The sequence below is a fragment of the Marmota marmota genome, unplaced genomic scaffold (assembly GCF_001458135.2).
Source record: "Marmota marmota marmota unplaced genomic scaffold, marMar, whole genome shotgun sequence".
In the NCBI taxonomy this organism is placed as follows: Eukaryota; Metazoa; Chordata; class Mammalia; order Rodentia; family Sciuridae; genus Marmota; species Marmota marmota.
The window spans coordinates 27,095,761-27,108,842 of NW_026000019.1; the positions used below are offsets into that span (position 1 = coordinate 27,095,761).

General features: G+C 40.9%; 1 protein-coding gene and 1 non-coding gene across 4 annotated transcripts; one reads left to right on the forward strand and one right to left on the reverse strand.

Annotated features, from left to right (window-relative positions):
• Positions 1-411: 411 nt before the first annotated feature.
• LOC107147461 (low affinity immunoglobulin gamma Fc region receptor III-A-like) lies at positions 412-11,275 on the forward strand. Of its 3 annotated transcripts, none has more exons than XM_015491929.2 (5): positions 412-549; positions 1,204-1,224; positions 1,934-2,191; positions 3,760-4,014; positions 11,118-11,275. In XM_015491929.2, the coding sequence occupies exons 1-5, from the start codon at positions 510-512 to the stop codon at positions 11,240-11,242; spliced, it is 699 nt and encodes a 232-aa protein (XP_015347415.1). In that variant the 5' UTR covers positions 412-509; the 3' UTR covers positions 11,243-11,275. The 3 variants fall into 3 exon arrangements, with proteins under 3 accessions (XP_015347415.1, XP_015347413.1, XP_015347414.1); XM_015491927.2 differs by lacking the exon at positions 11,118-11,275 and adding an exon at positions 6,064-7,482 and having other exon boundaries at positions 413-549; XM_015491928.2 differs by lacking the exon at positions 11,118-11,275 and adding an exon at positions 6,064-7,482 and having other exon boundaries at positions 432-549; positions 1,937-2,191.
• On the reverse strand, positions 9,082-9,155 carry Trnan-guu. Its single transcript has one exon. It is a non-coding gene; the product is annotated as a tRNA-Asn (tRNA).
• Positions 11,276-13,082: the final 1,807 nt, after the last annotated feature.

Sequence of the window (13,082 nt, forward strand, 5' to 3'; positions counted from 1 at the left end):
TTTCTGTATGCGCACAGGTCCTGAGCTGGGTGGAGATGGGTGTTGGCCAGGCCAAAGAGGGAGAAATTCTGACATAGAACCAGGGCTTCTGGGGGGACTGGCCCTCCCTCTTGAGGGTCATCCTCAGGGTTATGCACACCATTCTTGACACTGTGTGGACCCAACCCCAAGAGATAGGAGGAAGCATCCTGAGATTGCTGAAGATATACTCTGATAGATCCTCTGTGTGTCCCTCAAGTGCTTGGTGGTGACCTGCCCTGAACAAAGGGGACAAACACACCTTGGGCTTTTCCTTCAGCTCTTTTGCTCCCATCCCTGCTCTATTCTGGGGTTCACTTGTTGGAATTTAGATCTGAGAACCATATGATATTCCCGGAAAAGGAACCTGTTTAGTGATGGTCTGGGGGATGGGGGAAAGGCGGTTTTACTTCCTCTCTTCCAGTTGTCTACGTCCTTTAAAGGGCTCCGGATATCTGTGGTGACTCCTTCACGCCAAGTGCAGCAGCAACATGGAACAGCTATTGCCACCAACGGCTCTGCTACTTCTAGGTAAGTCAGGGCCCCCTGACTGAGGGAAAAGATGCCCTGGGGTGGAACCCCCACCAAAGGATAGGACCCCTCACCACATCTATAGCCTTGGATTTAGTTTCTAGGACAAACTGTCTGGGGGGCGCTGAAATGCACAGAATGCTGTTTCTGATTTGTGTATCATTCGAAGGTAAAGGGAGACTTTGCGGTCAGTTTCTTCACCCCTCTAAGTCTCTGTTTCCCTATGTGCAAATTGAAGAGCATGAACTAGATGATTCCTAAGGTCTGTCTCTTTCAGTCTGACATACCAGCATCCATCCCTTCTACAACTTAATTTTGACTCCTTCAAGAAATTTTAGGTTCAAGTTGTTTCTGTAGCTTGATTCAGGGAAATTCAATCTTCACCCTTAATTTGTGACTTTGAACAGGGAACAAGGAGTAAGGGAACAGTGTCAAAAATAGGGATTTTGGTGTTCAGTGGAAGTAGGAAGCCCAGACACTGAAGACCAGAGGGCAAACCAAAAGGCATCCACTATAAATATCTCCATTCTTGGGAACGCAGTGCTCCCAGGGTTGGGGTGGGTGGAGACAGATTTAGATCACTTTATACTGTAGTCACCCTGGTCTCTGTTCTTGCTCAGTGTCTAATTCACACTTTTTTTTTTCCCCTTGTAGTTTCAGCTGGCATGCAAGCTGGTGAGTTTGGTTTTTGGTTTCTTTTGTTCGTTTTTTGGGGAGTGTTTTTCCCCCCACAGTGCTGGGGATTGACCCAGGGTTTCACACTTGCTAAGCAAGTGCTCTACCACTGAGCTACATGCCCAGTCCGTGAGTTTGCTATGATTTTGAATTAATCATGTAAGGTACATATGGTTGCAACAGTCACAGGATGTTAGGAAATGACCATTGCGTGGGAAACTGTTGATATGGGGTAGATAGGAACAGCTTCCCCAATACCACTGGGCTTGGCCCAGTGCCTCTCTGGCCATTTTCTTCAAGGTACAGAGCAGGCAAAAAATGGGGCCAAGCTCCTCCTGGTCAAAATGCTCTAAGACTACTAGCTGGGTGCGGTGCTGCCTGCCTGTAATCTCATCTACTCCTGAGGCTGAGGCAGAGAATAGCAAGTTCAAGGTCAGCCTGGGCAATTTAGCAAGATCCTATCTCCAAATGAAAAATAAATAGAGCTGAAAATGTAGCTCACTGGTAAAGCAACCCTGAGTTCAATCTTCAGCACTGAAAACCAAAAGCAAAACAAAAATAGAGGCTCTTAAGGTTGAGTCATACATTCAGCCTAAGTTACCTACTGTGGGTTTGCAATGGGCTCACTCTGGCTTTGAAGCTCTCTGGGAATGCCAGTGTGGGGTGCGCTCACCAACTGTTCTCATTCCACATTCTCTTGACTTCTCAGAAGATCTCCCAAAGGCTGTGGTGCTCCTAGATCCTCCATGGGACTGGGTGCTCCAGGAAGACAGTGTGACTCTGAAGTGTCAGGGGGCCCAACACCCTGAAGACACTTCCACACAGTGGTCCCATAATGGAAACCTCATCCCAAGCCAGGCCTCTAGCTACTTCATTGAAAAAGCCAAAGATAAAGACAGTGGAGAGTACAGGTGCCAGACCAACCTCTCCATGCAAAGTGACGCTGTGCATCTAGAAGTCCACACTGGTAAGCTGGTGAGGGGGAAAAGGGAACTCACCAGTAATGGGCCCTGAAATACTTGGGAAGAACTAGAAGATGATGTTCTTGAAGATTAAAAACAAGATGAGATTTTAAAAATATATATTATGAAATGATGTGTCATCCCACTGAATGATATAAGAATTGTAGTTCCAGTTGTATGTAGGCCTTAAACAAAATATCAAAGTCTGTCATATAGGGAATACAGGACTGTTTCACTGCACAAACCAGAGAATCATCATTCACACAAAATGCACAATGTGAATGTATCATCTGAAGGTCACGGCATGACACTGAGTCTCAATAATATTTATTTTAAAAATCAAAAAATTATTTTTGGAATCTCAATATTCTTCTCATTCTCAGGTCTGTAATACCCTAAGCCTCCCAAACTATCCAAGATTACCTACCATCTTCTCTCTTTTCCCATCAATGCTGTACTGAAATTCACACTTCAGGGTAAATTTGGCAATGTGATACCCCTGATAATAAAGGTAGATACATTTTCAGCCTGTATATTAATCCTGGAATGAAAGTATTTGTATGTTAGCAGCATCTCAACAACAGGAGCAGGCAAGAACTTTTTTGGTTTTGTTTTTAGTTTTAGATTGAACGCAGGGATGCTCTACCAGTGAGCTACATCACCAGCCCTTTTTCTTTATTTTGAGACAAGGTGACCCTAAGTTGCCCAGGCTGGTCTCAAACTTGCAATCCTTCTTTTGTCTCAGTCTCCTGAGTTGCTGAGAGTACCAGTGTGCACATTTTGGAGACAGGTGTCTTTCCTGGTATCCTTCAAATATCTGTAGTATTACCATGAAAGCCTGACTCTATTTCCATGGCTGCCCCACAACATATATGGATGAAACAGGCCTGGAGGGGAAGGGGAATATAAAAAGAGTGGGTCTGCAACAGTTTCATGAAATTGGACCTATGATCTGGGTGTGGTGGCCCACACCTGTAATACCAGGAGGCTGAGGCAAGAGGATTGCAAGTTCAAGGCTAGCCTGGGTAACTTAGTGAGAGCCTACCTCAAAATAAAAAACAGAAAGGAGAGAGGACGTAGCTCATTAGCAGAACATTTGCCCAACATACCCAAGTCCCTGGGTTCAACCTCCAGTTGTAATGAGAAAAAAAAAAAAGAAACTCCTATAACTGCCTATTCCTTCTTGAAGTCTGCCATTTTTTTTTTCTAATGGGACAAATTATTATTTTCTAATGTAGTTTTTACCTTCAGTCTAGAATTTATTGTGAATTCTTATTATCTTACAAAATTAATCCAGGTCTAATACTTAAGAATCCTGCAGAATCTTGACTTCTCGCCTCATTCTTAGTCCTTTTGCTCTACCTTAATGTTTTGATCATGTGTATGTCCTTCTTCTCCATTTTTTAGATAAAAAGGCCCAGTCAGGTTTTTCCCAAAGGGTGTTATGTATGATGGCTCCTGGTCTGACTTTTCATTATGTCCCAGGATCTGGGTGGTGAGTGTCACCTTCTAAAGAGCTCTGTCTGCATAGACAGCTTGGGCCTTCTGACCTAAGGTCTCTCTGTGTCTTCAGGCTGGTTGTTGCTCCAGACCCCTAAGCGGGTGTTCCAGCCCGGGGAGCCTCTTCGGCTGAGATGCCACAGCTGGAAGAATAAGCCTGTGCATAAGGTCACATATTTACAAGATGGCAGAGGCAAGAAGTATTTTCATCACAATTCCGAGTTGTACATTCCGAAGGCCACATACAAGGACAGTGGCTCCTACTTCTGCCGGGGGCTTATTGGGAATCACAACCAATCTTCAGAGTCTGTGAACATCATCATTGAAGGTGAGAGCTATTCAGCCTTAGAGCACCCAAAGCTGTTTGGAGTTGGTATTCACACTGGGAAATATGTTAGGCCAGGTAATCCAAGTGACTCAGGAGGTTGAGGCAGAAGGATTGTAAATTCAAGGCCAGCCTCACCAACTTATCAGCAACTTAGCAAAACTCTGTCTCAAAATAAATAAAAAATAAAAAGGGCTGGCAGTTCAGTTCAATAACAGAATGCCCTTGAGTTCAATCCCCAATCCTGTTAATAATAAATTTTTAAAAATGTAAAAATTAAAAAGAAAATTAGTTGGGAAAAGATACCTAATTCCTCCACAGACTTATTTATATTGAGTTCTTCCTAGTGACCAGTAGACACCCTGGTTGCTGGGTAGGTTTGCCGTTCTGTTCTAGCCTGTTGCTAAGGGGTAGCCAAGAAGTGCCATTCACTCTGCAGTGTGAAAGCAGGAGCGGGAGCCACATTTCCTTACCTATAAATAGACCTCTCCTTACCCCAACATGCCTGCAATATCATGTGACCCTGTCATGCTGGCCCATCCTTAAAAGCACTCCTTTCCCATGCAAGCCTTGTTTGTTAATCAAGAGTTAGACTGTCAGGAACCCCTCAATTATCATAGAAAGGACTCTGAATCTGGGTTCTGAGGTTAATTGACTGTGTGACAGTAGGCAAACCATGTAGTCTCTTTGAACCTCAATTTCTTCTCTGTAACAAAAGCAAACTGATATTTATTAGGCATCTTTCAATATGCTAGATTTTTGTTGGGGTGGGGGGGCAGAGTGGTTTGGTATTGGGTACTGAACCCAAGAGCATTGTATCACTGAATTACTTCCCCAGCACTTTTTTTTTTTTTTTTTTTTTTGGTACTAGAGATTGTACTCAGAGGCACTCAGCCATTGAGACACATCCCTAAACCTTTTTGGATTGTATTTAGAGACAGGGTCTCGCTGAATTGCTTAGCACCTCGCTTTTACTGAGGCTGGCTTGGAACTCGCAATTCTCCTGCCTTAGCCTCTTTAGCCACTGGGATTACAGGCATGCCTGGTCTATTATTATTATTATTATTATTATTATTATTATTATTATTATTTTGAGACAGGGTCTCACTAAGTTGCTGAAGCTAGCCTTAAATTTATAATCCTCCTGCCTCAGCTTCTCAAGTTGCTGGAATTACAGACATAAACCACCAGTATCAGTACTGCAATAAATAGTAAAAAGGAAGTAAATACAGCTATCACTTGGGATCTGTGGGGGGGATTGATTCTAGTCCCCCCACCTACATGCCAAAATCTGAAGACGCTCAAGGCCTTAGATAAAATGGTGTAAGTATTTGCATGTAACCTGTGCATGTCTTCCTATTACTTTAAATCTTGTTTAGATTGTATTAGATACTTAATGTAAATATTACACAAATAGCTGTTATACTGTATTGCTTAGGGAATAATGATAATGAAAAAAGTCTGTTTAGTACAGTCACAATTTTTTTTAAAAAATATATTTTTGATCTTCAGTTGGTCAGATCCTCAGATGTAGAACCCACAGATGTGGAGGGCCTATATTACCCTCAAATGGTTAGGAAGAAAGCAAATGGTAAAGCAATGGGGAAAAATGTAAATAATCAGTGAATCTGGGTGAAGGATACATGAGAGTTCTTTATATTATTCTGGTAGATTTGTTCTGTTTGAAATTATATCAAAGTTAAGTTCAAAAATTGAAACAAAAATCCACAAATTTGTGCCAACAGCAACAATTTCATAATCATCACACAACTTCTATTGACAACCTAAGTTGCTGGAAACTCCCTGTCACATTCCCACAAACAAGCTGAAGCTACGACTAAAAGTGTTGAACAAGCTGAGCCCAGTGGCATAGCAGTAAGATTGGGAGTCAGTGGAAGGGAGCAAAGGCTTCCCTTAGGTTCTCCTCTCATTCATTCCCTAGAGTCTGTCTCTTGGTAGGTGTCAGGAACACTGTCTACTGGTGGCCTCACTATTTATTCCAAATTTCTGCCCTAATAACTGTCATTTTTCTTGTTTCTCTACTTCTCCTAGGTTCAGCATTTCCATCCACCTCCTCAGTTTTTCCACCTTGGCACCAAATTGCTTTCTGCCTGATGATGGGACTCTTATTTGCTGTAGACACAGGGCTATATTTTTCTGTGCGAAGAAACCTTCAAAGTTCAGGGGGAGACTGGACCAAACACAAATTTAGATGGAGCCGGGACCCTCAGGACAAATGACCCATGGGGTAATAAGAGCACTGGCACAGCTTCTATGAACCTCTCTGTGTACAGCAACCTCATCATCCCCATCAGACATTTCTTTGAGCAGCAGAAAAAAATACAACTCAGAGCCTGGACCGAAGGCACTTCTCCCAACTCTCTGTTTCCTCCAGGTCTCTGGTGAAAAGGAAAGGCCAAAAGCAATGCCCCAGTGAGAAGCTGGGGAATTCTCTCAGGAACTGAGTGTAGGAGCTATATACTTTCTCTGGCTCAACCATTCCCTCACATACTCTGCATAATGAACCTTTAAACATATAAAAATTGTTCCTGAATAAATGAATAACTAGATAAACTATTAACAGTTGAGGAAGGGCCAGAATGATAGTGGTCTGGTTGCCTTCAGGGGAACCCCAAACTCCTTCCAGATAAAGGGTGGGAACTCCTGGGGACCTAGGCAATTCAATAGACCTAATGAAGGAAATGGCTGAGAAAGAGCAGTTAAGTCCAGAATAGACCAGGGGAGGTATCCACATCTGGACCCAGAGGTAAAATTGCCGAAAGCAGGAGGCATGTTGGAGTCAACAGGAAATTATAGCCATGACATCTGAGTTTTCCAGAGGAGTATCTATCAAAATTGGAATGGTTTATGAATATATGATAATGAACCCTTTTAATGCATGAGTAGGCAATAAGCCTAGGAAGGGGGCTGAAGACTTGGGGGTGGGGTAGAGAGCTGAGGTTGAAAAAGAAAGCTTACATCAGACAGACTTGTGTTATGCTAAGTGAAACAGAGACAGTTCACTCTCTGAGCTGAGAAAAGCAAAGCAACAAAGAGTCAACCACAAGTTCACAGGAAGGAATGGTCAAGGAGTGAAGACACTTGTTGACCAATGTAGTACGAGACAAGGAGGAGCAGGGACTTTAAATACAGCTTTTCTGTTTCAATATCTAATTCAGATATAACTTTGTTCCCATTATTCATTGAACAAATGTTGGATAACCAACTCCAAATGTCCTGAATTCTACTGACTGAGTTAAATTGTGAAACTTTGAAATCTCTCAGCATAACAGTTCCAATGGGGTGGGGGCAGGGAAGGAAAACATTGCTTATGGAAGAAAGCTTTAACTATCTCTTTCTGTTCTAGATGTTTTTAACAAAACACTTTTGCTTTCAATAAAACATTTTTACAAGATCTTGCATGCGACAAAGATGGAAAAAAAACATGGTAATAAAATACAAATGATAGGATCTGTTTTTCCCCTTCTTTTGTCAAAAATCTGTGGGGGTTTAGTTTGGATTTATGCCGCACTCCGGCTGCAGCAAAATAACCGGGGGGTGACAAATAACTTGTGTACGTTGATACAGCAGGAGTAGGAGCCGTTTATTGCAGGACAGGAGCAGTATTTATACATTCCACACAGCTTATCTAATTAGCATAAACTAGATACATCAGTCAACCAATCAGGAATCTCTACACCTAATGGCTCGGTTTTGTTACTTATCAAACCACTCCCTCTGACATTTTGCCAGGCACCATCCAGACTTGTTTACGAACTTTAACATTCCCCTGGCAAAATGCCAGGTGTTATTTTGACTTGTTTACAGACTCTAACAGATTTATGCAAAACCACATTCTACTCAGCAACCATTTTACCACAACTCCTATGAATTATTAACTTATTTTTTAAATCTTGCTGGACAACTGAGTAAAATGGGATTTTTTTATAAGCTACACGTGATAGGAAGATGAATGGGAGTTAGAGGTCATTTCAGCACATTGGGGCTGTTAGGAAAAGCCACAGCTACTAAGGAGGTTACAGGCCTGGGCAGAGGTTCAGCCTAATTGTGTGGTTTATACCAAGTATAATTGTATAGTTTGTATACCAAGATCATTCAAAATGAGTTTATGAATATTAGGTAAGATTTAGACATGAGACAAGTACATTTGGTAACCTTGCACTTTCACTCATATTTATTTAGTTCCTACAACATGCAAAGGTTGAGTGTAGGTGATGAAGATATTACACACCTCAGGGTCATTCTCTGGAGGAACTTTGATTATGAAGAGAAAAACAGGCAAATAGGAAGAGAACAAAGAATCCCCTTAGGCGGTGAAGGATAAGCAGGACTTGCCAGGCAGAAGTCCATGGGTTCAAGAAAACAGTTTGATTCTGTTGGAAAGGGGAGAGTTCTGGGCACACTGTGAAGGGCACTGCCTGCCAAAGTATGGAGGTTGTATCGGACCCATCGAGCCACTGAGGTAATTGAAGCAGATCAGGTTTGTAGTTTAGAAAGATTCCCTGGCATATACCTGGAAGATGGACAGGAGAGCATAAAAGGCAGGAAACTCGCTAGGGTGCTAGGGTAGGTATTGCAACAATCCAAGAGGAAGCTGTCCTACTGACTGCTAGGCTGAACAAGTCTGGTTGAAAAATATTTAGGAAGCGTACTCTCCAGGAATTGGCAGCCAGTAGGACTCAGCGTGATTGTGGATCCAGGTTCAGGGCTTGGTGCCCTTTTGATGACGCAGGAAATACAAAGGCGAGGCAAGAACAGGTTTGGTGGAAAAGATAATGAATTCGTTTTTAGATTATTAGTCCTGAACTTGCTTCCTTTGGTTAGTAAATTCTTGTAAAAACCTAAATTTGTGGTGCAGTTTCAGTGGTTAAAAGGAAAACAATAATTGCTTTTTCAAAGTTACCAAACGCAACCCTACTTTCAAAAGCAGGGGGTGAAACTGCTAAGGATGAAGACTACAATAACAACCATTTCCGGGCTGCTAGCGGTTACACGTGTGGTGGAGTTTCAACATGCACAGGCCCTCACGGTTTACAAAATACACCTTTTCGTCCCTGGGTGGGCTCGAACCACCAACCTTTCGGTTAACAGCCGAACGCGCTAACCGATTGCGCCACAGAGACAGGCGCTGAGACAGTGAGCTGCCTAGTTAATTCATTGAAGAATAAATTCGTAGTGCTCTTTCCGTCCTAAAAATTTATGCTTAAGGCAGACCTAGGAATCTGGAGGCACCTCGGTTGCAAGCACACCAAGGCGCCGAAGTGGCGCGTCTTTTCCGGGGCTAGCACCTGGTTAGGTCTGGAACAGGACTCAGCTTCTACCCGCAAGAAGCTGAGGAAGAGGAAGCCAAGGAGGACAGACGAGCGAGAAAGTCTTTAGGAAATCCCAAAGAATGCTCTCCGTGGGTTTGGGAGTTCAGTTGATTTTGCTCAGAAAGATATGTTAATAAGCTTTAAGCTTTTTTTTTCTTCCTTTTCTGATGTAGACTATTTAGGTAGCATATATATGGGTAAGTAATGACTTACGATTGTGAAACTTAAAATATTGTATCATGATTGTATCCAACTATGTCCGGAAAAAAAAATACAGTAAGGGTGTTTCGAATAACAATATTAATCTTCAACCCCAGCTATTTAAAAAGATTTTTACTAGTATATTAAGCACCCAGATAGAACACGGAATTTATAAATACCCACAACTCCAGTACTCTCCCTCTGACATATTGAGATCCAGACCTCTAAGAGTGGAGACTCCTCAGTCTATCACCATGAACTTAGGGTCCTCATCAGGTCTGGTCTAATAAAGAATTTTCTTTATTAAGGAAGTCCCAGGCCTCAGGAGCCTCCACACATAACCTCTCTTTCTGCATTGCCATTGTCTTATCAATGGGTTTCAGTTTAGGCTCAGTTTTCAAAGATTTCAATGAAATTAAAATACACACATAGTGTGCATGTGCAAAAATTATAGATGAATACATATATAAATATATTTTTCGCAAAATACATACATGTGTTTGTATTGTACATATAAACATATATTTGCCAAATGACCATTAAATTGAGATTATTTTTTACACTCTAATTTTTTTAAGTCCTTTCTTTTATAAAATTATAATTAGGATAGAGGAGAGTTGTTGAGGATATGATTGTTTTTGTTAGTGTACTAACTTGACAAAACAAAAAGTTGGGAACCCTCTCCTGGTAACCAACATTTGGGGAAAAATTTTGCTCATCCATGAAATCCAAATTGGGAACTATGCTGAACTTCACCTCCTTTGTTAGATTGACAGTAGAAATAAAAAGCATTACTCTCTAGTTTATTTCCTATGTTTCACTTTACATGCACACAACAGCAATCCAAACCAAAGCAAGAGAAAAAAAAGAAGCAGCATTTTATTTTAAAAGATAAAAGAAAACTTGAGGCCAAAAGAAAGTGCAAAATGGGATGGTGATAAACATATCAATAACTATAATAAGCAAACAAAACTTGTCAATTAAAAGAGAAAGTGGAGTTTTAAAATCAAGTTTTCTGTTTAGAAGACATTAAAATTAAAAAAAAAAAAATGAGTGGAAAAACGATGTGCCAGGATAGAGCAACCTGAACTCTGCTCCATTAATGATTGCCAATCTGGTCAATTTGATCCTTTAAGGCTGCAACTATTCACTATGGGTAGGTACTATCTTGTAGTCATTCTTGTTTGTGGCTACTGTGGGAAGGGCAGCCTCCAAGAGACCTTGATATTAAAAGTCCTGGAATTAACAGGAAGAGCCAACAGATCACAGGGAAGGCACAAACCAGATGTTCTTCCTGTGACAGGATGGAAGCTGTGGGGCTGATAGAAACATGGGCTGAGAGAGCTAATGGATTGCTGAGATGCAGATACCACTTCTTCCCATCCCGGTTGAAATTCACCTCCATTCTACGGGGCAAGATTATTTAAATCCCAAATACCCTACCACACAGGCATTACAGCTTTTATTTTAATAATAGGAAGGATAATTACTGCTTTCTCATAACCAAACACCATTCTAAACATATTGTAACCCTTTGAGAATTGCGATTATTGTCATTATTTTGTTTTGCAGATATGAGGGAACTCAGACAAAGAGAGCCAAGTTTCAAACACAGGAAGTACCACAGAGTCTTGGCACTTCACCCCCACACTGTTGCCTCTTTCAGCCTAAATGGTTGGATTCAAAGTAATTATTAATGTCATTCCAATAAATGTTTTTCATGTATTAGAGATAGCAGATGTGTAAAAACCTTCAAACAGTATTTTAAAGACTAAGAACAAAAGCAAACAAACAACTACAACAACAACAAAAACAAAGACTTGAAAATTTGTGAATTCAATTGCTGTTTAGTCCAACAGATGATATCAGATCCAGCATTATGTTACAACATACTACTTATTGAGACTACAAATCACTTAATGATTGTCAATTTATTGAGAAGCAATTGGAGAAATTTGATCCCCCCCCCCCCCCAAATGGATGCTGTCTCTCTCCTAACTCAGTTCCAAATCAAAATCAAACTCAAGTACATCTTACTGGTGAGAACTAAGTCAAAACCAAAACTACAGCTGTAGGGGTATTTTAGGGGACAGATGAGGCAGGGCACTGAAGATAGCAGGAAACAGTTTTATTTGGCTGCAGCCAGATTCAGAGAGCACAGTTTTCGCTGTAATCAATTAATCCCCTGAACCCAGAATTCAGGTAGTTTCAGAACTTTATACCCAGCATGTAAGCAGAGGGGCTCAGAAGTTCACAGTCTGCAGAAGTTCACATTAAAGCAGTTATTTCTTTCACTGTTTGAGGCAACACTTCTCCCCTTTCTTTCTCCCCTTGCCAGCTGTTACTAAGGAGCCCAATTGGTAACTGCTCCTATCTTTGAAATGTAGACATCTCTGTGAAGCCCCACCTCAAGGCCAGAGGCCTTGTTAAAGGATCTGTCATTTTTTAAATCACATTTTGTGTTTGCAAACACACTTCTGCAAACTACTATACTGGATAAATGTTTGTGAAAAAGCAGTAAAGGGGCATTCAGCACCTGGAGTGCTGATTTCTTTCAATCCAGTGACCAAGTAATAGAGCAACAAGAAAACAGGAAGTTTACCTACATTGAATTATTTTATAGAGACTCTCTTGCTGGTAGTCTTAAAATCCATTATGGTGAAGATTTCTAGAGAAGCTTAGTTAAGATTTTCTGTGGAGAAGTGGGTGCCACTACAGATTTATCACATGTCATATCTCAAAATAATTTCAAAAAGAAAAATACTGCCAAAGAAGCAAAACAAACAAACAAACAAATAAACAAAAAACAAAACAAAACAAAACACATGAAATTAAAAAATTGATTTGTGGGCTGAGGGCCTAGCTCAAATGTAGAACATGTGCTTATAAACAAGGCCATGGATTCAACCCCTGGCACCAAGTAACCAAGTAAACAAACAAAACAAACACCTGATCTAATACTCAATCATTCTATGTATAAAAAAATTACCAGGAAAAATATTTGACTACATAAAAATTAGAAACTCCTCAATTTCCAAAAGAGTGTGAATAAAATTAAAAAGCATTTCCAGTTTCTGTAGTGTTAGATTAGCTTGAGTGAAACTAATCACTACACATATAACAAACTATAAACTCTGGACTAAAGATTTTTTCAAAAATCTATTTGTGGGCACTGGAGAGCAACCAAAATAGACAAAAAATAAAAAGGATTCAAGGTTTGGAAGAAGGAAACACAAATATGACCTTCATCTTGTGGGTACTCATCTGTCAGCCAGACTCAGATGTAAACAGAAAACAACAGTCTTGGTCTTGAGCATCAGGATACAGTTAGCAGCTGCCAGATTGTCTTGGAAGTTGAAGGCATAAATCCAGGAAGGAGTGAGTCACATGGGAGAAAATCAAATTTGCCAATAAATCTCCGTCAAATCCTTGTTTCACACTCGAAATGGACATTCATTGAGCAGAGGTTCTAGGAAGGTCGAGGTGAAAGTTATTTCTAGAAGACTGAAAGAATATTGAGCAGAGATTTCAGAAGCT